The sequence below is a fragment of the Zeugodacus cucurbitae genome, chromosome 2 (assembly GCF_028554725.1).
Source record: "Zeugodacus cucurbitae isolate PBARC_wt_2022May chromosome 2, idZeuCucr1.2, whole genome shotgun sequence".
In the NCBI taxonomy this organism is placed as follows: domain Eukaryota; kingdom Metazoa; phylum Arthropoda; class Insecta; order Diptera; family Tephritidae; genus Zeugodacus; species Zeugodacus cucurbitae.
In genome coordinates, this window is record NC_071667.1 from 15,853,154 (window position 1) to 15,879,251 (window position 26,098).

Consider the following 26,098-nt stretch of genomic DNA (forward strand, 5'->3'; position numbering starts at 1 on the left):
ACTAACCTCCATTCATATCTTTATGCATACATACTGTTTGGTTGTGGCTTAACAGCCAGTTATTCACAGACACATACATACACATAACAAATTTTTTGTACACATTCACTTAGTCTGTGTCTGCGCGTATATGTATGTGTGCATAGTAGACGCGTTGGCCATTCCGCCTTTCTCGCGCTTTGCAATTCTCAGTTGGCGAACAACCCTTGTGCGAAACGGGCAGACAACACGGCTGTCGAGACACGAGTCATATCAACGTAAAAATAATTTAAATTGAAAAAGAAGTTTAATAAAATTTAATAAATACACAGTGAAAAAGTCAATAACAAATAAGCCTGCAGGACATACATTTACCGTGAACGCGTCGGGTGTGATAATAAGTAAGAGCAAAGTGAACGACATCAACAAGTGCGGCGAAATTGCGCGCTAAAACGTAGCAACACATATGCGCATATGTACATAGTGAGCAAACCAGCGTACACACTGTTATCCTGCGGTCGATTTTTAACGGAATTTATTCACACGTACATACACACGCGCACACAATTCTATAATCAACGTCGTTAAAGCGCGTTAAATTGGAATTCATTGAAGTGTAGAAAATTAACTTAAACTCAAGTGAGCTTGAAATAGATTGCACCAGCAATAGAAAAATAAATGAAAAAAATAATAATTTGAAATTCTCCAAATAATACGAAATTTTCTACATAGTATAAAAAAGGCATTTAAAATCAATAAAAAAATTTAAAAGAAAAATAATTTATTGGAAGTATAGTCATAGTTCCATATACACGATTTATGCACGTTAAATTTTGTTTACCAGCAACAACAAAAACAAAAACATAAAACAGCACCAATATGTCCTTCGATATACCGTTTGGTGATCAAATGCGCATTGCACTGAGGTAAGTTTGTTTAAAATTATAAAAATATTTTCTTTATAATTATAATTAGCACATGAAAACAGCACACACGCCACACGACATAGGTTATAGAAGTAGTATTATTGCTAATTATTTCCCAGCTTTCCATTAAAATATATATATACATAAATAACAATATCAATAAATATATCGATAATGTATACCCACTAGTTCCAATTAATCACCTGAGGTCCGCATAACGGTGATAAATCCTTCAGCGACCACAACCAACAACAAAACTCTCTAAACAATTCGCTGATGGACAATAATCATGCACAAAATAATATAATAAAGCATGTCAGCGCCCATATATACATAAATGTGTTTACACTACGCACTATACACAATACTACTTTGCATACAATTGAAATTAATGCTAAACTTGCTGACTGTGCATTTCTTTATTAACGCCAATTTAGTGTGTTTTAAGATATTTTTTATATATTTTCTTTTATATTTCAATTTAGAATGTGAGTGCTGATAGTCAGCGTAAAATAAACTGAAATTGTAAATTTTCATAAGTAAGCTAGATTCAAGTAGGGCGGGAAAAACAATTTTCTCTCTTCAAAATTTAAAATTAAGACTATAAATATTGAGGTGAAAATACGAGCATTTTTCCAGAATTAACTTAAGGATCGATCTTGTTCGTTTATGTTAACTTTAAGCAAACCATGGGGCCTAATTAAATAAAATAGCTGAAAATGAGTATCAATATATAATACTTTATGCCGTTATCTATACTACCATTATAAAGATGAAATATTTGTATGTATGTTTGTATTGAATAAACTCGAAAACTACTGTGCCGATTCAAAAATTCTTTCACTATTGGAAAGCTACCTTAACCCTAGTAACATAGGCTATATTTATTGTTAGAATCTCAACTTTGTGGAAATAGTTCCCAGGTGAGAGTATCGAAAAGACTAAGTGATGGAGAATCTTAATCTGAAACTGAAAATCGTCTTGCAAGTCATTCTCTTCGCATCGCAATCGCGTGCCAGTGAGTCGATTAACGAGCGCTCGCAGCTGCTTGCTAAACAAATTTTCAAAACCTCCCAAGTACGCGCTTGAGAGTCGAGTACGAAGCGTATGCAGCGGCTTAGAGAACAAAATATTAGAAATATACTAACACTAGGACGTCGAGCTCTGAGCGTTCCCAACGCCTTCATAATCAGAGAGAAAGACAACGGACACCAAATTAGCGTCGTAATCAAGTTTTAGGTATTTGTAAATAAAATATAATTTCATGTTCGAATTTTCATCATTTTAATTTTTTAAAATGAACCCACGCAAGAAACGGGAAAGTACGGAAAACCCGAGCGAAGCCGGTGCGAACTGCTAGTGTATAATAAAAGCAGATTTTTGTGAAACCAGATCAAATTTTTTTCATGGATTCATATTTGATAGGTACAAATATGACCAGTTCTTGGATTAACAAGTGGTATTTAAAAAAATAAACCGTATATGGAGATCGGAGAATTCCGAGGAGCCTTTCTTAGAACTTATGTATTCAATAATCATTTTTATACTCTCGCAACAAAAGTTGCTAAGAGAGTATTATAGTTTTGTTCACATAACGGTTGTTTATAAATCATAAAACTAAACGAGTTAGATATAGGGTTATATATGTATATCAAAATGATCAGGGTGACGAGACGTGTCAAAATCCGAATGTCTGTCTGTCCGTCCGTCCGTGAAACGGATAACTTGAGTAAAAATTGAGATATCTTGATGAAACTTGGAACACATGTTCCTTGAGACCATGAGTGGGCAAAATCGGACCACTGCCACGCTCACAAAATTGCGAAAACCGAAAACACATAAAGTGTCATAACTAAGCCATAAATAAAGTTATAAAAGTAAAATTTAGAACAAAGGATTGCACTAGGAAGGGGTTCACAACCACGACAACTTCCCATGTAACTCAATTTTGAACTCCATCTTATTCCTTCACTTTATAATATATACATAATGAACCAATGAAGACAGCGAAATAAAACTTTACACACATTTTGTATATGATCTGTGGCATCACTTGTGAAAAAATTTTCGAAATCGGACTATAACTTTTCAAAGCCCCGAATATCGAATGTGAAGAATTCAGTGCTCCATGGAAATTTTTAACTAAAATTTCGGTAAAACTTTCAGTTATCTTAATTTAATTTACAGGAAATATTTTTCTTCTAATAGTGCAACTAATTATAGGATTTTCAAATTGGGTCAAATTGTGTGTTATCTTAATAAAAATATATCAATAAATTGCGAGAGTATGAAATGTTCGGTTGCACCCGAACTTAGCCTTTCCTTACTTGTTATTATTATTTCTAGACCAACAGCATGACTTTTTTAAGATACAGTCATGGAGTTATAAATAAATATTCTTAAAGATGTGTCAAATTAAGTCATCGAATGAAATTATCAGTAAATTTTCAATAATTTTCTCGATATTATCACATCTTAAAAGAACTTTTGTAAAATTCATTTTATAAAAAATCTAACAAAGAAAAATATTATTTTAATATTTCAAAATCTTTTCAATTGGCATCTACACACAAAATACAAAAAAAAATGTAGCTTACAATTTCCACATCATTTCACGCCTAGCCGCCACACGCCACTTGTACATCTCAATTATTATTAATCCCAATGCCTTCAAAGAAAATACCATACAATATAATTTGTTTTTTTTTTTTTTAGTTTTTATTAAATTATTACTGCATTAACATACATATTATACATATATACCATATTTAAGTAGTCCAATATGCGTATGCACGCGTGCCTCCACTCATATGTATTTAGTTCAGTGGCTTCCAGCGCCTCACACGTACATTTCAGAACATTTATTATTTAACAGGTGTTGGCGCAGTGGCAGACGGCTGTGCAAATGGGATAACTGACCACTTTGTAATTTGTTAATATGTATGTAGACATATAAACAAACGTACACCATTTTATATAACTGTTTGGGTGGGTGTATGTGCTAGAATACCAATTGTTTAAAGTGCTTACATAGGCAAACGCACATTACTAATGTGTCCTGCGGTTACGTGCAATTTGAACTTTGACCTCGAAGCGACTAATACTACATTCTCGTGTGTGTGCGTGCAACATTTTGGAAGCTAAGTTATACCAATATACACCTAATCAATCATAATTATGTGAGTGAATGGTGAGACAATAGTATTTCACTAATGTGATTGTCTGATAAGCCCTACTTTACATGACCAAAGGCCTTACAACCATTTCTGTGATTGAATTAAGATTGTCATATCATGATTTAACTGCTAATTTACGTGCTTAAGAGGGTACAACACTCCATAGCGTTGAAAAATTATCTAACTTCAAATGTTTATCACTGAGAACAATTTAAGGTTACAATTATGTTGAAGAGGTTCGACATAGCTGAATGTTATCAGAATTTGTTTTACACTCTCCTCCAGTTATACCTATGAAAGAAATATAAATAAATTTAAAAAAAATTGCAGTTACATGCAAAAAACTCAATACTTCCTATGGTTAAAAATTACCTCCCTAAAATGTAGACAACCCTAATAACTACTCGCACTGCTTATGAACATCGTATTAAAATTCTTAATTAATCATTAATAATAATATTTAATCAAGCTCGTCATATAACCCTAGCCACCTTTACTTCTGAATAAATCGGAATTGTATAAACCTTCAATATAAAATAGCGCTCATCAAATATAATTTGCTAAAAACAAACTAATTGCCTACTAAGAAACGTTGCTAATAACATACTAAATTAATAACACATATACAAATGTCTATATCAATACTGTTATTTCGCAACAGACTGCAGCGACGAGTGTTTGCACAATATTTACTGCACTTTGAAGATCGTTCTTCTACAAATACACAAATATTTAAATTACCTTAATTTTTTCTAGTTCAAGAGAACCATAATAAAGGAACAAGTCAAAAAGAAATCTTAAAAAATTCTAACATTAAAAAAGAATTAGTATAAGAAATTAAGAAAATTACAAAAGAATAAATTTTTATGTGAGAAATTTAAATACGCTTGCGCAACAAAACTGTTTAGAACAGGTTAAAGAATCTCCTTACCTTAGACAATTGAACCCGAAAGAGATGTGAATTAAAAGCCTTGACTTCAAAATTGCAAATTCCCTTCTATAAAAACAAATTCAATTTAAATTTTATTGAATTAGTATCAACATAAATACATAGATGTATATGCACTTGTATTTATGTATATCCGTATAACCAGTCTATTAACATTCTATAAGTACATACACATGCATCTATTTATTCATTTAAATCCAATTCGAGAAGCGTTGACAAGCAGACAACAAATTTGCATCAGACAATCATTTTACAATACATTAATTGCACTGTTGCGGTCAACTGAAGCTTCTACAAATATACAAGCTTGCTTGTACATATGTATGTGAACTATGTAGTTTATGCCGACATATGGGGATGAATACATCAATTCGGAGACTAAATATATTTACTTGTGGCGGTAAGCGACTTTCTATTACACGTTCCTGTTCTCCTTCTAGGTAACATTGACAGCTGTCTATAATAAACACACATGCTGTACAAGATATAGTTTTAATTAATTACTAATAAAAAGTGCATTTTGAGTTCTTGGAACTGGTGCTATGAGATATAAATATAGTGGGTATAACTAGCACTATGATAATAATATCGATATTTTCTAGACGACATTCGGTCGGCATTAAAAATGAAGACACAGTCTATATGCACATGTGCACCGATGAGTTCAGAGCTCTTCCGCAACAATCCACATACAGTAGATTGGATTTTCAGTGAACACGATTTGGGTCTAAGACCGTTGAAAGTAGTTAATACCATAGAAAATCTTCAGGTTGAAGAACACCCCTAACATAGGGTATACTATAAAATTACAGTGAGTTGCTATGCAAGGTGAACTAGTCAAAATATTTTTACTTTTAAGAAAAAAAAAATGAGTATCTTAGCAGCGGTTAGCTCAAAGCATTTAGAACTGATGTCATAGTTTTCTAATTTAATTTTCTAAATTAAACTGATTTTATTAAATTTTATATATAATAAACATCGAAGCATTGAAATTCAGAGAATATTATTCAAATGTTAAGCCACCACCGAATGGTTGATGTTTCTCGTCATGAATCATGATAAAGGATTATAAGGCCAGACTTCATAGGAATTAAATTCGATGAAAATTTCCTGAGAGGGAAGCAACTTCTCATAAAATGTTCTGCTTATCACAGCATTTTTTCTTAAACTACGCAAATAAATCTGTAAAATATTTCAGACTTTGGTCAGCACACTAAAATCAGTTCTACTGCTTCTTATCAACGAATTTTATGTTGATAAATTTGTTGTTCAATCCATGGGATTACTAAAAATTAAAACAAATTTCGATAGGGCCGGCGCACATATAAATACATATATATAGTGAATTTACAAAGGCAATAAATTAGAAATTCAAATAAATACCAATCTAATGATGACTCAGCATTTTTAAGTAATCCGTATTTTTTCTAAACGAATTCGCCAACCGCATGATTTAATCCGCATTCACGCCAAGATGTGAAAAACAAGATATATAATAAATTTTGTGTGGTAATTCCAAGTTACTATCTATTTGCAAGCAATAAAGCAATAATGTTGTACGTGATAGCAATAAATTAGGCAACAGAATAACTTGTAAAAAGTCAATTAATTTATTGCACTTTCGACTCAAAACATTTGCTAAGGATTGATAAGTGATCGTCAAGTAATACGATGATCGTTTTCTTTCACCAACTGTCTACAATTTACATGACCTCATCAAATTATGCGTTGACAAGTGTAGATTAGTGTGTTGAGTTCAAATTTAACTTTTTTATCGTTAAGTTTATGAGCGAATATAAATTGTGGCATACAACTGTTATTTTGTATGAACAATACATGAATATTCCATTTTAATTGAAAGAACACTAATTTTATAATTTTAAAATTACTAATATTCTTTAATGAATCACAAATATATTATGTTGCGTACGTAGAATACATATGTGTCGTAGAATTAATAAGAAATATTAATTTTAGACTAACTGTAACCACAATGAATTGAGTTTTCTTTCTTACGAATATGTTGGCATCTTGAATTTCTGTGTTCCCAAAACTTGGATGTGGTTCACATCGGTGAGCAAACCATTGAGTAACCCAGGCTTCCAGTAAAATTTCATAGCATGCTGCGCCGTCTTGAAATCTATATCCATTTTTGATATACAGCTTATTTCGTGTAAGCAACATTTTTGATAATGTGTGTGTGTGATTGGCGTTGCAACCGTTTAGCCGGTTATAGCCGAATCGACGATAGTGCGCCACCTGTCTCTCTCCTTCGCAGTTCGGCGCCAGTTGGAGATCCCAAGTGTAACCAGGTCGCTCTCCACCTGGTCCCTCCAACGGAGTGGAGGCCTTCCCCTTCCTCGGCTTCCTCCGGCGGGTACTGCATCGAACACTTTCAGGGCTGGAGTGTTTTCGTCCATTCGGACAACATGACCTAGCCAGCGTAGCCGCTGTCTTTTTATTCGCTGAACTATGTCAATGTCGTCGTATAACTCGTACAGCTCATCGTTCCATCGTCTGCGGTATTCGCCGTTGCCAATGTTCTGAGGACCATAAATCTTGCGCAAAATTTTCCTCTCGAAAACTCCTAGTGTCGTCTCATCTGATGTTGACATCGTCCAAGCTTCTGCACCGTAAAGCAGGGCGGGAATGATAAGCGACTTGTAGAGCTTGATTTTGGTTCGTCGAGAGAGGACTTTACTGTTCAATTGCCTACTCAGTCCAAAGTAGCACCTGTTGGCAAGAGTTATTCTGCGCTGGATTTCGAGGCTGACATTGTTCGTGTTGTTGATGCTGGTTCCCAGGTATACGAAATTATCTACGACCTCGAAGTTATGACTGTCAACAGTGACGTGGGAGCCAAGACGCGAATGCGCCGACTGTTTGTTTGATGACAGGAGATATTTCGTCTTGTCCTCATTCACCTCCAGACCCATTCGCTTCGCCTCCTTATCCATGCGGGAAAAAGCAGAACAAACGGCGCGGTTGTTGCTTCCGATGATATCAATATCATCGGCGTACGCCAGGAGCTGTACACTCTTGTAGAAGATTGTACCTTCTCGGTTTAGCTCTGCAGCTCTTATAATTTTTTCCAGCATCAGGTTAAAGAAGTCGCACGATAGTGAGTCACCTTGTCTGAAACCTCGTTTGGTATCGAACGGCTCGGAGAGGTCCTTCCCAATCATGACGGAGCTTTTGGTGTTGCTCAACGTCAATTTACACAGCCGTATTAGTTTTGCGGGGATACCAAATTCAGACATCGCGGCGTAAAGGCAACTCCTTTTCGTGCTGTCGAAAGCAGCTTTAAAATCGACAAAAAGGTGGTGTGTGTCGATCCTCTTTTCTCGGGTCTTTTCCAAGATTTGGCGCATGGTGAATATCTGGTCAGTTGTCGATTTTCCAGGTCTAAAGCCACACTGATAAGGTCCAATCAGTTTGTTGACGGTGGGCTTTAGTCTTTCACACAATACGCTCGATAGAACCTTGTATGCGATATTTAGGAGGCTGATCCCACGGTAATTGGCGCAGATTGTGGGATCTCCCTTTTTATGGATTGGGCAGAGCACACTGAGATTCCAATCGTCAGGCATGCTTTCTTCCGACCATATTCTGCAAAGAAGCTGATGCATGCACCTTATCAGTTCTTCGCCGCCGTATTTGAATAGTTCTGCCGGTAATCTATCGGCCCCCGCTGCTTTGTTGTTCTTCAAGCGGGTAATTGCTATTCGAATTTCTTCATGGTCGGGTAATGGAACATCTGTTCCATCGTCATCGATTGGGGGATCGGGTTCGCCATCTCCTGGTGTTGTACTCTCACTGCCATTCAGCAGGTCGGAGAAGTGTTCCCTCCATAATCCCAGTATGCCCTGGACATCGGTTACCAGATTACCACCTTGGTCTCTACATGAGGATGCTCCGGTCTTGAAACCTTCGTTAAGTCGCTTCATTTTTTCATAAAATTTTCGAGCATTCCCTCTGTCTGCCAGCTTCTCAAGCTCTTCGTACTCACGCATTTCGGCCTCTTTCTTTTTTTGTCTGCAAATGCGTCTCGCTTCCCTCTTCAGCTCTCGGTATCTATCCCATCCCGCACGTGTTGTGGTCGTTTGCAATGTTGCGAGGTAGGCAGTCTGTTTTCTCTCCGCTGCGAGACGGCACTCCTCATCGTACCAGCTTGTTTTTTGTCGTTGCCGAAAACCAATTGTTTCGGCTGCAGCGGTACGCAGTGAGTTTGAGATGCCGTTCCACAGTTCCCTTATACCGAGATGCTGATGAGTGCTCTCAGAGAGCAGGAGTGCAAGTCGAGTAGAGTATTTCGTGGCTGTCTGTTGCGATTGCAGCTTTTCGACGTCGAACCTTCCTTGTGTTTGTTGACGGGCATTCTTTGCTGCACAGAGGCGGGTGCGTATCTTCGCTGCGACCAGATAATGGTCCGAGTCTATATTTGGTCCTCGGAGCGTACGCACGTCTAAAACACAGGAGACATGTCTTCCGTCTATCACAACGTGATCGATTTGGTTCCGCGTGTTTCGATCAGGAGACAGCCAAGTAGCTTGATGTATTTTCTTATGCTGAAATCTGGTACTACAGACGACCATATTTCGGGCCCCAGCGAAGTCGATCAGCCTCAGGCCGTTTGGCGATGTTTCGTCATGGAGGCTGAATTTTCCGACTGTTGTGCCAAAGACACCTTCTTTACCCACCCTGCCGTTAAAATCACCAAGCACGACTTTTACATCGTGGCGGGGGCAGCGCTCATAGGTGCGTTCTAGGCGCTCATAGAAAGCATCTTTGGTCACATCGTCCTTCTCTTCCGTTGGGGCGTGGGCGCAAATCAGCGATATGTTGAAGAACCTCGCTTTGATGCGGATTGTGGCTAGACGTTCATCCACCGGGGTGAATGCCAGGACTCTGCGACGGAGTCTCTCTCCCACCACAAATCCAACACCAAATTTGCGCTCCTTTATATGGCCGCTGTAGTAGATGTCACAAGGACCCACCTTCTTCCGTCCTTGTCCCGTCCATCGCACTTCTTGGATGGCGGTGATGTCAGCCTTAAGTCGTATGGGGACATCAACCAGCTGGGCAGAGGCACCTTCCCAATTAAGGGTCCGGACATTCCAGGTGCATGCCCTTATATCATTATCCTTAAAACGTTTGCAGGGGTCGTCATCAAAAGGGGGGTGTCTCATCCGAGGCTTTCGTAGATTTTTCATTGGGGGGTGTTTTTATGTGGTGGGTCCCAAACCCTACGCACAACCGCATAAGCGGGCTTCGCCTTCTCACTTTAGCTCGCCTTCAAACGGATGTCTGTTGGCTACCCAGAGGATACTTGGTCTAAAACCGGAAGTCGTGAGCTGCTTGAACCATGTGGAGAAGAATCGTTTCTGGCCACTCCCAAGTGAGTGACAATCAAAAACTTTCCTCACTTGCGTGAACTTCTACACATGATCCCATCATGTGTAATACTGATATGAAATTAATATTTTTTGCTCTGAACTAAATGAACGAATGATGCAATTATATTGATAATTTAGTTTTAAATACAAAACATGTAAACAAATTTACAAAAGTATTCAAATTCAGTATTTTATTAAACAAAAACCAAAAACACTCATAATTCATGGATCACAGCTTATTTCGTGTGGTATAAAAATTCTTACTAAAAAGTTATAAAAAGTAAACCAAAATAAAATTTCAATATTTTGTGGAAAAGCCTTTTTGCTCGATTACAGCTTTCATGCGGTTTTGCATTGATTCCACCAATTTTTTGGTATAATCTGGCGATATTTTACCCCACTCTTCCTTCAAAGCCGCTTTTAGAGTTTGGACGCTAGAAATGTGGTGTTTTCTAATATTAATTTCCAGAATGTGCCATACATTTTCAATAACGTTTAAATCTGGTGACTGTGCAGGTGTTTGGACGAGGTGTGGACAATTCCAAATGAGCCAAGTTTGTACAAGACCAGATTTATGTTTAGGGTCGTTGTCCTGGTAGAAGCGAAAAGTGTCACGTATACCCAGGTCTTCTGCACTTTGAAGCAAATTTTGCTTCAGTAAGTCTAGGTACACTTCTTTATTCATAGTGGAGTCTATAAACTCCAATCGACCAACGCCTGCAGATGACATACACCCCCAAACCATTACATGACCGCCACCATGTTTTACTGTTGCGCGTAAATTTTTTGTTTGGAGCTCAGTATTTGGTTTCCGCCATAAGTATGCTTTACCATCTGACGCAAAAAGATTAAACTTGCTCTCATCGGGGAAAATAACCGTATTCCAAAAAGCATTGTCCTTGTTTAAATGGTCTTTTGCGAACTGTAAACGGGATTTTTTATTTTTCTTATTTATAAAAGGCTTATTCCGTGCTGTTCGCCCATGAAAATTTGAATCCCTTAATATTCTGCGCACAGTTTCTGGATGACATTTTTTGCCGAGAAACATTTCAACATCTTTGGTCACCGCTGGAGCACTTAACATTGGTTCTTTTTTAATCTTTTTTCAAATCCACCTCTCATCCGTTTCCTTTAAAATTTTATTAGGAGCCTTTCGACCCTTGTTATGCACGCGATTTTCACGTACAAAGCGCTGAATTATATATTGAACTGTAAATGAACTTAAATCAACCATTTCAGCAATTTGTTTCTGCGTTTTTCCACTTTGAAAATGTTTAATAACTAATTCGCGTTTTTCAATTGAAGTGCGTGGACCCATGTTGATATACCGCGTAATTGCAACTGATCTGCATTGTTTTTAGAACATGAACTGCTTCTTAAGTATTCATAGTTCACACTTTGATTTACCGTTAGTTTTCTGAATCCGTTATTTCCATGTATCACATGAACGAAAATCAACACACGAAATAAGCTGTGACCCATGAATTATGAGTGTTTTTGGTTTTTGTTTAATAAAATATTGAATTTGAATATTTTTGTAAATTTTTTTACATGTTTTGTATTTAAAACTAAATTATCAATATAATTGCATCATTCGTTCATTTAGTTCAGAGCAAAAAATATTAATTTCATATCAGTATTATCAAAATTGTAGCTTACACGAAATAAGCTAAGAGCCAATGTATTTACGGTCATATATAATTATGCAACCTTCTTCCATATTTTTCGAAGAAAACCGTATGTTTCAGTAATTAAAACACACAGTGTGTCATAACTAAGCCATAAAGAAGTTTATAAAAGTAAAATTTGGTACAAACGATCGCACTAGGAAGGGACATATTTGGATGTAATTTTTTTTGGGAAAGTGGACATGGCCCCGTCCCTAAATATATTATTTGTATATATCTCGAAAACCAATAAATCTATGTAAACCAAACATTCTAGAGTCGTTTCCTTACGTACCCCATCATACACCATGAAAATAGTTGAAATCGGAAATTTCCACCGAAAATATCGGTAAATCTTTCAGATATTTTAATATAATTGAGAGGAAATCTTTTTCTTCTAATAGTGTGTCTCTGTACCAAAAATAATTATAATCGGGTCATAACTTTCGCTAGCTCCCATATACTTTATATTCGGATTATCAAATTTCCGGTGGGCTTTATACCGCATATACCTGTTAATATGTGAGATATCTTATCTTAAATTAAGTGAGCATATAGTCTTAGATATCCCTGTACCTTGATGGTGAAAATGAGTGAAATTGGTTCAAGAATTACCTCGGCCCTCATATACTTTATATAACGATTTTCTTTATTCTATTGGACTTTCTGTTGAATATATGGGTCGAATTGTGTGTTATCTTAATAAAACGATAGCAATAAATTGCGAGAGTATAAAATATTTAATTGCACCCGAACTTAGCCTTTCCTTACTTGTTTTTAAATTCATTTATTTCGGATTTATGGAGTGATTCAGTGATTATGTAATGCCAGTCAATTATTAGTTGTACATTGTAGATCGAATTCAACATCTTGAAAGCTAGTCGTTAGCTCTCTGACCTTATGGGATGCCACTCAATGAAATAAACATTTTTATTCAACTGCAATAAGAAAATTGAAGTCGCCTCAGCTCAGACATACAATTCGGAAGACGTATTGTTATAAACAAGCTCAATTTGCACTTTACATGTATTCGAAGCATTTGCGATAGCAGCATCTCTCAAGTGCAATTATTCTATTAACATGGGCACAATATACACGTACCTAACGTACTTGAAAATCTAATTCTATTGCGCGCAAATTTACAAACCCACATATGCGACATTCTTAAAAAGAATTCGTAACTGTGCTATAAAGTATTTACTAGAGAGTCTACTCAAACCGGATCCGTTGATTTGGATTATCAATTGAGAAGGCTTACTGAGCTTGTATATATACATCATACATGTAGTTACAGATAATATTAGATTTATATATGTATATTAAATTATCTATAAATTTGTTGACTGACGTAAATAATATTATAATACTGAATTAACTGTAGCAAAAATAACTATGTTAGTAAACCTATATTTTTTTTTCCAAAAGAAGCTAAAGCGGAACAAGATCCCCTAATTATAGTATTTAAATATACTTTATATTCAACGATTCAAAATATCTCATGCATGCAGCAATTCCAGCGATAAGTTTGCCGGCATCTGGTTTCTTATCAGTTGGCGGCATAAGTTCGCTCCGGGTTCATGTATATAATTAATGAAAGGACTTTGACACAGATTTTTTTATTTATTTAAGGCGGTTTATATTTATATTTATTTAATATGATTTTAAGTGTCGAAAATATTTGTTTATTATTTGCTCATTCGCATCATCAGCCTTTATAACCTCACTACTTCTGCTTTACACTTTCAGCTATGTGAAATTTAAAACAAATCAGAAGCGCATGCGCACGAATGAAAAGATTGTGACCGACACAATTTATGGCAAAGTGAAGGGTGTGAAATGGCATTCTGTTTATGGCGGTTCCTACTACAGCTTTGAGGGTATTCCTTTTGCCAAGCCACCTATTGGACGTTTGCGCTTTCGAGCACCCGAAGAACCCGAACCATGGTCGGAGGTGCGGCGCTGTACGCGTGAACACCTCAAACCTTGTCAATACAATATTATACTGAAACAAGTGCAGGGTCGTGAGGATTGTCTCTATTTGAATGTGTTCACAAAAACGGTAAGCTTTACAGATTATACCCGTATTATTTGTGGAACTGTACCTTAATACATTTCTGTTTCTTAACAAATTAAAGCTGCATCCTCAAAAGCTGATGCCTGTTTTGGTTTGGATCTATGGTGGCGGTTTTCAAATGGGCGAAGCATCCCGTGATATGTACAGTCCTGATTACTTTATGATGGAGAATGTTGTCGTCATTACCATCACCTACCGTTTGGGTCCGTTGGGTAAGTGCGTCGTCAAAATAACAGCCTTAGGTCCGGAATAAGAATATTCGATCCTCATTAAAAAGTGCCATACATAAATAAAGTCTGCTAACTTAACTAACTCTAACTTAATTTCACCCATGTCACAAAAACTCATTAATCAGCAACGCTTAAAAGACTAGTATCAAGCCGGGTGGTATTGCTTTTACACACAAAGTTTTCAATGTTTGACTTTAGCTACAAAACATCGCTCTCCGACTGAACTTCACTATAGGTGTTATGGTTATAATTGGACACCATACTGTCTCAATACAATATTGTTTTCGAGAAAATTTACAGCGTGGTAGGTAAGATCCATATTTAGACAGCAATTTCGCTCTGACAGTAGATCCCTTTAGATAGATTGGTACTCTAGGTTTGATTTTCATTGATGTGAAAATATGTGTACTCTCATAAACTAACTCGTATGCTGATTTTTATACTCTAGCAACAAAGTTGCTAAGAGAGTATTATAGTTTTGTTCACATAACGGTTGTTTGTAACACCCAAAACTAAACGAGTTAGATATTGGGTTATATATACCAAAGTGATCAAGGTGAAGAGTGGAGTTCAAATCCGGATGTCTGTCTGTCCGTCCGTCCGTCCGCCCGTCCGATATCTTGATGAAACTTGGCACACTTATTTCTTGGCACGATAGGAAGGTTGCTTTCGAAGATGGGCAAAATAGGACCACTGTCACGCCCGGAAAATAGCGAAAACCGAAAACGCATAAAGTGCCATAACTAAGCCATAAATAAAGCTATGCAAATAAAATTTGATACAAAGGATCGCACTATGAAGGGGCATATTTGGATGTAATTTTTTTGGAGAAGTGAGCGTGACCCCGCCCCCCATTTTTTTGTACATATCTCGTAAACTACTTAAGCTATATGAACCAAACTTTGAAGAATCTTTTATCTTAGGTACTACCTTATAAAGTCCAAAAAATGGAGGAAATCGGATTATAACCACGCCCACCTCTTATACAAAGATAATGTTGAAAACTACTAAAAATGCTTTAATTCAGTAAAGGAAAACACCAGAAACCTTAAATTTCATTATAAACAAATAAGGAAGGGCTAAGTTCGGGTGCAACCGAACATTTTATACTCTCGCAATTTATTGATGAAATTTTATAAAGATAACACAATTCGACCCATATCTTCGGTATAAAGTTCAATAGAATAACGAAAATCATCATAAATAGTATATGGGGACTGAGGTTATTCCTAAACCGATTTCACTCGTTTTCACCACCAAGATACAATGTATCAAAGACTATACGCTCATTTAATTTAATATGACTTATAATTAGGTATATGGGATCTGGGGGAAGTTATGACTCGATTTTACCATTTCAGGTACAAAGATAAACTGTTATAAGAAAAAAATTCAGATGGAATGAATTACATTAAAATATCTGAGGGATTTACCTATATTTTCGGTAAAAAATTACCCTTAGGCACTGAGTTCTTCATGTTCGATATCAGGGGCCTTGAAAAGTCATGGTTCGATGTTGACAATTTTTCCACAAGTGATGTCACAGCTCAAACACAGTATTTGTGTAATGTGTTATTCCAATATCTTCATTTGTTCCTAATGTATATATGTATTATAAAGTAAACGAATCAAAAGAATTCACAATTGGGTTATATGGGAAGTAGACGTAGTTGTGAACCGATTTCGGGTGTTATATAACCGAAGAAAGTGTTATATACCGAATTTCATTGAAATCGATCGAATAGTTCTTGAGATATGGTTTTTGACCCATAAGTGGGCGACGCCACGCCCATTTTCCATTTTGTAAAAAAATCTCAGTGCAGGTTCCTTCTGCCATTTCTTATGTAAAATTTGGTATTTCTGACGTTTTTCGTTAGTGAGTTAACACACTTTTAGTAATTTTCAACCTAACCTTTGTATGGGAGGTGGGCGTGGTTATTATCCGATTTCTTTCATTTTTGGACTGTATAAGGAAATGGCTAAAAGAAACGACTGCAGAAAGTTTGGCTTATATAGCTTTATTGGTTTGCGAGTTGTATACAAAAAACCTATTTGGGGGTGGGGTCACGCCCACTTTTCCAAAAAAATTACATCCAAATGTGCCCCTCCCTAACGGGATCCTATGTTCCAAATTTCATTTTCATAACTTTATTTATGGCTTAGTTATGACACTGTATAGGTTTTCGGTTTCCGCCATTTTGTGGGCGTGGCAGTGGACCGATTTTGCCCATTTTCGAAAGCAACCTCCTCAGGGTGCCAAGGAACATGTGTTCCAAGTTTCATTAAGATATCTTAATTTTTACTCAAGTTATCGCTTGCACGGACAGACGGACAGACGGACGGATGGACAGACGGACGGACAGACATCCGGATTTCAAATCTACTCGTCATCCTGATCATTTATGTATATATAACCCCATATCTAACTCTTATATTTCTTGGTGACACAAACAACCGTTATGTGAACAAAACTCTAATACTCTGTGCAACAGGTTGCGAGAGTATAAAAAGGTGCAGAACGGTTTCACAACTTCTCGACCAATATCTATGAAAATTGGTTTGTAATATTTTCCCTGCATCCCAATGAAAATAGGCCAAATCGGTTCACAACCACGCCTACTTCCTATATACCAGAACTTTGCAGTCGATCTGAATCGTTTACTTTACAATATATAAAGTAAGCACTAGTGAAGATATCGGAACAGAACTTTGCATAAATACTACATTTGCAGTCCGTTTCTAAAAATCGCCGCAATCGGACCATAGGTTTTCAAGGCCGCATATATCGAACATGAAGACCTCGGTGCTTCTAACCTAATATTAGGGTTTGCAACTTTCAATGGACTTTATAGCATACAGTACATACATATATGCCGAATATGTGGGTCAAATTGTTTGTTATATTGATAAAATTAAATAAATAAATTACAAGAGTATAAAATGTTCGGTCACAACCGAACTTAGCCCTTCCTTATTGTTATACTCTCGCAACCTGTTGCACAGAGTATCATAGTTTTGTTCACATAACGGTTGTTTGTGTCACCAAGAAATATAAGAGTTAGATATGGGGTTATATATACATAAATGATCAGGATGACGAGTAGATTTGAAATCCGGATGTCTGTCCGTCCGTCTGTCCGTCTGTCCGTGCAAGCGATAACTTGAGTAAAAATTAAGATATCTTAATGAAACTTGGAACACATGTTCCTTGGCACCCTGAGGAGGTTGCTTTCGAAAATGGGCAAAATCGGTCCACTGCCACGCCCACAAAATGTAGGAAACCGAAAACATATACAGTGTCATAACTAAGCCATAAATAAAGTTATGAAAATGAAATTTGGAACATAGGATCCCATTAGGGAGGGGCACATTTGGATGTAATTTTTTTGGAAAAGTGGGAGTGACCCCGCCCTCAAATAAGTTTTTTTGTATATAACTCGCAAACCAATAAAGCTATATAAGCCAAGCTTTCTGCAGTCGTTTCTTTTAGCCATTTCCTTATACAGTCCAAAAATGAAAGAAATCGGATAATAACCACGCCCACCTCCCATACAAAGGTTAGGTTGAAAATTACGAAAAGTGGGTTAACTCCCTAACGAAAAACGTCAGACACACCAAATTTTACATAAGAAATGGCAGAAGAAAGCTGCACTGAGATTTTTTTACAAAATGGAAAATGGGCGTGGCGTCGCCCACTTATGGGTCAAAAACCATATCTCAAGAACTATTCGACCGATTTCAATGAAATTCGGTATCTAACACTTTCTTGACACCCTGATGACACGGGTGGAATATGGGCGAAATCGGTTCACAACTACGTCTACTTCCCATATAACCCAATTTTGAATTCCATCTGATTCGTTCACTTTATAATGTATTCATAAGGAACCAATGAAGCTAGCGGAATAAAACTTTACACAAATACCGTATTTGAGCTGTGACATCACTTGTGGAAAAATTGTCAAAATCGGACCATGACTTTTCAAGGCCCCTGATATCAAACATGAAGAACTCAGTGCCTAAGGTTAATTTTTCACCGAAAATATAGGTAAATTCCTCAGATATTTTAATGTAATTCATTCCCTCTGAATTTTTTTCTTATAACAGTTTCTCTCTGTACCTGAAATGGTAAAAATCGGGTCATAACTTCCCCCAGATCCTATATACCTAATTATAAGTAATATTAAATTAAGTGATCGTATAGTCTTCGATACATTGTATCATGGTGGTGAAAACGAGTGAAATCGGTTTAGGAATTACCTCAGTCCCCATATACTATTTATGATGATTTTCGTTATTCTATTGAACTTTATGCCGAATATATGGGTCGAATTGTGTTGTCGTTATAAAATTACATCAATAAATTGCGAGAGTATAAAATGTTCGGTTACACCCGAACTTAGCCCTTCCTTACTTGTTTTAATTATTAATTTCAATCAAAACCATAAATAATCATGTTACCACTTTACTCTCCATTCCATTTAGGTTTCCTTACACTGGATGATCCCGAGTTGGATGTACCCGGTAACGCTGGTCTCAAGGATCAAGTAATGGCACTGCGTTGGGTTAAGCGCAATTGTCAATTCTTTGGAGGTGATCCCGATAATATCACTGTGTTTGGCGAAAGCGCTGGGGCTGCCTCAACACACTACATGATGCTCACAGAACAAACACGCGATCTATTTCACAAATGTGTCTTAATGTCGGGTACTGCACTGGCACCTTGGGCCAATATACCACAACACAATTGGGCTTACCGATTGGCGAAAGCTACTGGCTATCGTGGGGAAAATGTTGATCGAAATGTGTTCGAATACTTACAACACTGCAAAGCTAGCACTATGCTGAAGGTATGTGAAGATTTGCTCACCAGTGATGAACGCCACCAAAGGATGATGTTCAGTTTTGGACCGACCGTAGAGCCATATGAGAGTAAACATTGTGTTATACCACGCCCGCCTTTAGAAATGATGCGTAGCGCTTGGGGCAATGAGATACCATTACTAATTGGTGGGAATAGTTCAGAAGGACTACTAATATTCACCGAAGCGCGTAAATATCCTGAGTTAATGGATAAATTAGCAAAAGATGCTACATATTTAGTGCCGGATGATGCGAATGTGAGTGTGGACCAACGTAGAGAGTACGGTGATAAGCTCTTGCGACTACATTTCGGTGACAATGTACCTAGTTGGGAAACAGTGCTACAATATGCCGATGTGAGTATATACATTATGGTATAAGGGTATAATTCACATTATAGACCTTAATTTATATAGATTTTAAATGTATTTATCGTGAAATATATAGTGTAATAATGGATTTGTGAAAGTATTCTTTTTAATGTCTATAATTCTCATAGGTTTTGCTATATCCTTCTCTCTTATTCATTTGTTCTTTAATGATGTTTGCTTTCATTGCAGCTCTTTTCCTACAAATATTTTTGGCATGGCATCCATCGTACATTACTTTCACGACTTCATCACGCCAATTCGCCCACTTACCTCTATCGTTTCGATTTCGATTCAAAACACTTCAATTTTATGCGCATCATCACCTGTGGTCGCAACGTGCGCGGCACCTGTCATGCTGACGATCTCTCCTACTTATTCTACAATGCGGGTGCCAAGAAGCTGAAGCAACGTAGTGCCGAATTTCGCACCATTCGCCGGTTGACCACAATGCTAGTGCGTTTTGCCGAATGCGGTAATCCAAATATACCCATGAATGAAGGACATGACCACAGCTACCATTACCACCATCACCATCGGCCAGCGGAACAACCGGTGCAACACCGTCCGTCCAATAACCAAAATGGCAACAACACTATACTTCAAAATGTGCAACCCAACGCAAATGGTGAAGAGCATGAACATCATAGCCAACAGCATAGTGGGCAGAGTAGCTATGATGATAGCGTCAGGGAAGGCATTGAATTGGCGTTGGAGGTGAATGCGGCTTTGACGAGAAATGAAGAGACATGGCTGCCCGTTTCACGCGACTCGGATGTATTCAAATGTTTGAATATCTCCGATGAATTGGAGGTGATAGATCTGCCCGAAGCAGAAAAGTTGCGTTTGTGGGATGAAATGTACATAGATAAAAGTCTACTCTATTGAGTTCGTGCATATTTCGTGTGCGTAATTACTCTTTCCTGTCTGTTGTGTGGTTTATTGGCTTGCTTGGCGTTGCTACATGGCAGTTGAGTGATTGGTTGGTTGTGATGAGTGGGTCGCACGTAATGTGGTGGATTGGCGTTGCATGAAGAAATTTTGTTGTTTCATTGAAAGCCTTGAAAGGTATTTCACACACCATTTTTCGTATGTGATATTGAGTGGAAATATTTTCTAAAAACAGAAAAATCATATCAATTTTTTTTCTTTAGTGCAAAGCAATTTAAGCTCTATTTATTTGTATAACAGTTTAATATAATATAATATATTTGTATATAAACACTATTTAAATATAATATATGTACTTTTATTTTGCATATAAATAACATGGATGCGTTTTATTTTAACTTATACCAACCACAAGGTGATCCATTAGCCGTTAAAATTAGAATACTAATCAAAATTATGATAATTGTAGTATAGTGTCAAATTTTGCAAAAAAGATCTTAGCTTACCAGATCAAATTGACTCAAGAACTGAAGCCGATTGACGACCAGAATCGTTGTATATTTATGAATTGGCATGAGCAACAACTTGAAAATGATCCGGATTTCCATCGAAAAATCATCTTCAGCTATGAGGCTCTTTTCAGGCAGAATGGAATATGCGTTAGCGTCATGCAGACACCACCACACGTACTCCTTGAGTCACCATCCCATCCCGAAAAAATACGATGTGGTGTGGTTTAGGGTCATACTTCCTCCACGATGATCAAGACCGGCAATGGGAATCGCTACTGTTAATTTTTTTTTTCAATATTTGTTTATTTGTTGAATCTGCTCATTGGAGCCTAACAATAAGTTATAAAATCTTAATTCTAATTAAAACTAGACAAGCTCAACCAAGTGATTGAGTTGTTTTGGTGAAACGTGGCTCATCAGTGTGCTGGCATATCTCTTCTTTTTAGACGTGATTGATTGCAAGAATGTACTAAAGCGTTAGCCAATGGGTTTGGATGATTTCGGAGTTTGGATAAATATTTGTGTCTGCTGTTCTCTACTTCTTTCTTTACCATGAGAATACCAAGATCTTTATGGATATTTTCATTACGCATGTACCATGGTGAGCACGTGATTGTTCCAAGCATTTTCGATTGAAACCTCTGAATTATATCGATATTGGTTGCACAGGTCGTACCCCACAGTTGAATGCCATACATCCAAATCGGCTCTATGACCGCATTGTATAAAAGCACTTTGTTGTCTAAGCTAAGTTTAGAGTTTTTATTTAAAAGCCAATTTAAATTTGCAGCTCTTATCTTCATGCACGTTATTTTACTAGATATATGTTTTCTCCACGTAATCCTTCTATCTAGGTGAATACCAAGATAGGTAACTTCATTCGCTTGAGGTACTAGAATATTGTTCATTTTTACTGCCGGGCACATTTTTGGTCTTAGGGAATATGTAACAAGCTTGCACTTTTGTTCATTTACTTTTATACGCCAGTTTGCTAGCCATTCTTCGACAAAAATCAAATGATCTTCTAATACTCTTGATGCTATAATTGGGCATTTGTTTCGTCTCACTAAAGCTGTGTCATCCCCAAAAGTTGATGTCAAAACATTACTAGCTGTTGGAAGGTCTGCTGTATGTATTATGTATAGAGTTGGCCCTAAGACACTGCCCTGTGGTACACCAGCTCTTATTGGTCGTTCTTCAGATATGAACTCTCCTACTTTGACAGTAAATTTTCTATTTTTTAAATAAGACTCTAAAGTTTTATGCATTTCAAGTGGTAAGCTTTTTTTAATCTTATATAAAAGCCCGTCATGCCACACTTTATCGAACGCCTGAGCCACATCTAGAAATATAGCAAAACAGTACTCTCTATACTCGAACGCCCTTCTGATTTCGTTAGTAATTCTATTTACTTGTTCTACAGTGCCATGTTTTGCACGAAAACCGAATTGGTGCGTTGGTATTACATTATTTTCATGGAGGAAAGGAGACATCTTTGATAGTAACACTTTTTCAAATATTTTAGAAAGACAGGGTAGAAGACTGATTGGTCTGTATGAAGACGGCTGTGTCAAGTCTTTACCTACCTGGATGATCTGCGACTTTTTCCATGAAATTGGGTAGTACACGAAACTGAAAATAGCGTTAAAGAGCTAGGAGAGCACTTTAACTGAAGAAGGGCCATTCACGTCTAGCTCGCCTTTTTTCATTTACAAGCTTTTCTATTTCATTATTAGTGATTTTTCTGCGGATAATCAGCTTATTGCTTATGTTTGGTGTTGCTATGACAGCTGCATTTGATATTGCATCATTAAATTCTCTTATACCTTCATCAATATCTTTTTCTGTATCTATTTTTAAATCAATATTAATGTGGCTACTCACAAATTTTTTATATTTTAACCAGTTCGTTTTGTGAGATGTTAGACCCACTTTTGGCTCAACGATTGTTGTTGTTCATACAACTTTATTAGTACAGGTGAATGATCAGAAGATAAGTCTGTACATGTATCAGCTGTCACAAGCGATCTATCCATATTTTTGGTTACAGCGAAATCAATTAAATCTGGTAGTTTGTTGCGATCGCTGGGCCAGTATGTGGGCTTCAAGGTTATTGTGGTTCATAACGGTTTGGTACAACTGGCGTCCTTTCGGATTATTAAGACGTGACCCCCAGTACATGTGTTTTGCATCTCCACCTGCTAGAAATCTATGACCTCGCGTTCCAAAAAAGTCTTTAAATTCGCTATCTGTAATTTTAAAATGAAGTGGGCAGTATATAGCCGTTAGATTTAAATCACAATTCCGATTTTTTAAGCCACACAGCAAATGTCGCAATCGGTTTATTGAAAACCAAGTTTTGTGAACATGTTATCTCACGAAATCGTCCAGTCAATTGGCCGCCTCGGTATATGCCTATAAGCCAGCCTAATATTGAACGTGATATTGCAGCAGTGTCGGGCGATTTATGCTTGAAAACCGTCGAAAATTCTGTTGGGCGTACGGACTTCTGCAAGGGTGCCCATGTGGCCATTCAAAAGAAATCGGGTTCCACAAACAATGACAGTTAATGTGCATTCACAGGAACAAAGAATTTCATTGATATCCCAATACGTTTTGGTAGCGCTCTTAGTAAAAACCCTTTGTAATTTATAAGAAACATGTAGAAATAATATGTTGTATTCCTAGCCACTCTTTCTATAGACGTATTATGTTAAAAAAGGCAGACACAGAAAGATGTTATGCAGAGAGAGAAATGCTAAAAGCATAAATTAAATCGCATAAAAATTTTCATTTCTATTCGAAATTTCTCATTGACATTGGATCAAATCGAAACAGCTAGGTCCTTTATTCAACAGTTTATATATTCATCGCGTGTTCTTCATAATTCTTAGCATATAAACTTGGCGTATAGATGTCGCCGTTGGCATGGTATGGTTCTTTGGTTGATCTATAGTACATACAGAGAACGTGTAATATTTAACGTTCTCTGCTGTTGACCGATGTTCTGACATTTTTTTGTAGTGAAAATCAGCTCTGATTAAACAAATGTGACCAACAGATGGCGTCACATAGGGGGATTTAGAGTAGTTCAGCTTCAAAACAAGTGAAGTGATTATGAAGGATAATTTTTGTGTGGCGAAATCTTGTTAAATCCAGCGGATTTGTGAGTTAAACTACTCAACAGCATAAACCAAGCGGACTAGTGTCTCTGGGAACATAATATTACATAATAATAGAATAATTCTAATCCTGAGAAACCAAGCAGTTGAAAAATTTTAATTTTTAGCATAAAAATCTTTATGTGAAAGTGAACTGGTGCCTACATTCATATATTTGTATGATGGTGTTTCTATTGAGCTTGCTTAGATTAAAACAGAAACTTAGTACTATAGTTTTAATCCCAACATAAAAGTGCATTAATATTAATATATTATTTGCATATGAATTAACAAAACGAGCATGCTGACTTTAGGAATGTGTGCATTTAGGTATTAATCCTATAAGATGAGTATACATACGTGTGGTATGAGTGACATTACAGAAATTCATAGTTTAAATCAGTGATCGGCAGCCCATTGACCGCGGAGCGCTCTCTGAGCGCACACTGAGTGTACGTGTGAAACACACGCACTTGCAATCATTTTTACACAATAGAGACGATGTCAGGTCAGTTGCTTGCTGACTTCAAATATGACATGATACGAAACTCTTTATTCTGAGAGAGCGCTGTAAAAATCCACATTTTTTATAACATTTGACAATGATCCCGCTATGTAAAAAAAATAAATTGGGCATTTTAGAAATAACTTTTGGGTATTTTAACTTTTAGATATTATTTTTAAATGCTCTGTTCCCTATTAGACTTATATCATATATATACTAACTTAAATATATTTATATACTAATTATAAATAATTAAGAAAATAAAAACATGATTTTTTATAAATTCATGCAACAAAATATATTAATTTATTAACATAAAATATATAATATATTAAATATAATGATGTCAAAATCCACATTTTTTATAACATTTGACAATGATCCCGCTATGTAAAAAAAATAAATTGGGCATTTTAGAAATAACTTTTGGGTATTTTAACTTTTAGATATTATTTTTAAATGCTCTGTTCCCTATTAGACTTATATCATATATATACTAACTTAAATATATTTATATACTAATTATAAATAATTAAGAAAATAAAAACATGATTTTTTATAAATTCATGCAACAAAATATATTAATTTATTAACATAAAATATATAATATATTAAATATAATGATGTCATTTGATATATTAGATGTCATTTGTAACAAATCATATCAAAAAAATAGTTTCACACAGTTTAATATTATCAGTGTATTTCCCTAAAATTATATTTCGCACTGATTTTGTCATATACTTTTACCGGTATTACTTCTGGCATCCCGCCTTTTCTGTCAAAAATTCCTTCAACTCGCATTGCTACCAACTTAAAATGAGAGATCAGGGAATTTGGTTTGAGGGAAAATGAGAGAGTTTCGTATCATGTCATCTTTGCTGACTTCACAGCGAGCAGGACGCAGAGATAAAGAGATGTACAACTCTCATATCACTGGAAGTGAGAGCGCAATATTAAACGTCAAAACCTCCTCGACTTTGACATTTGACTGGATGGAGGAGGTTTTGACGTTTCGCAATTGGGAAACTGGAAAGGCCAGATTGAAAAGTTGCCAAAAAAAATAATGCGATGGAGACATTTTTAACCGCCGTGCAAGATCACTAATAAGATCTAAAAAAATAAATATAAATGAAAACGTGAAATTTAAAAGTGATTTAAGAATATTTTTGTGAATTGCAGCATCGAGAAACTAATTTTTCATGGAAAATTATAAAAGAAACTAATTAATTTTCAGTTGACACTTAATAATTGACCTTATTTATTACTGAAAGTTCGAAAACCGCCTATTTTAATATACCATTATATCGCTAAATGAAATTGAAATAAGTTATTTTTATATTAAACATTCAGTACATAATAATTTTTAACCATAATAAATGTTGGGTATTTTAATTTAAA

The 26,098-nt window shown here is 36.2% G+C and overlaps 1 protein-coding gene across 1 annotated transcript; it reads left to right on the forward strand.

Moving 5' to 3' along the window:
* The first annotated feature begins 177 nt into the window (after positions 1 to 177).
* LOC128924126 (esterase B1) lies at positions 178 to 20,893 on the forward strand. Its single transcript, XM_054235938.1, has 5 exons — positions 178 to 905; positions 13,840 to 14,152; positions 14,229 to 14,379; positions 18,883 to 19,616; positions 19,821 to 20,893. Exons 1-5 carry the CDS (start codon positions 859 to 861, stop codon positions 20,514 to 20,516), a joined length of 1,941 nt encoding a protein of 646 aa, XP_054091913.1. The 5' UTR covers positions 178 to 858; the 3' UTR covers positions 20,517 to 20,893.
* The last annotated feature ends 5,205 nt before the right edge of the window (positions 20,894 to 26,098 follow it).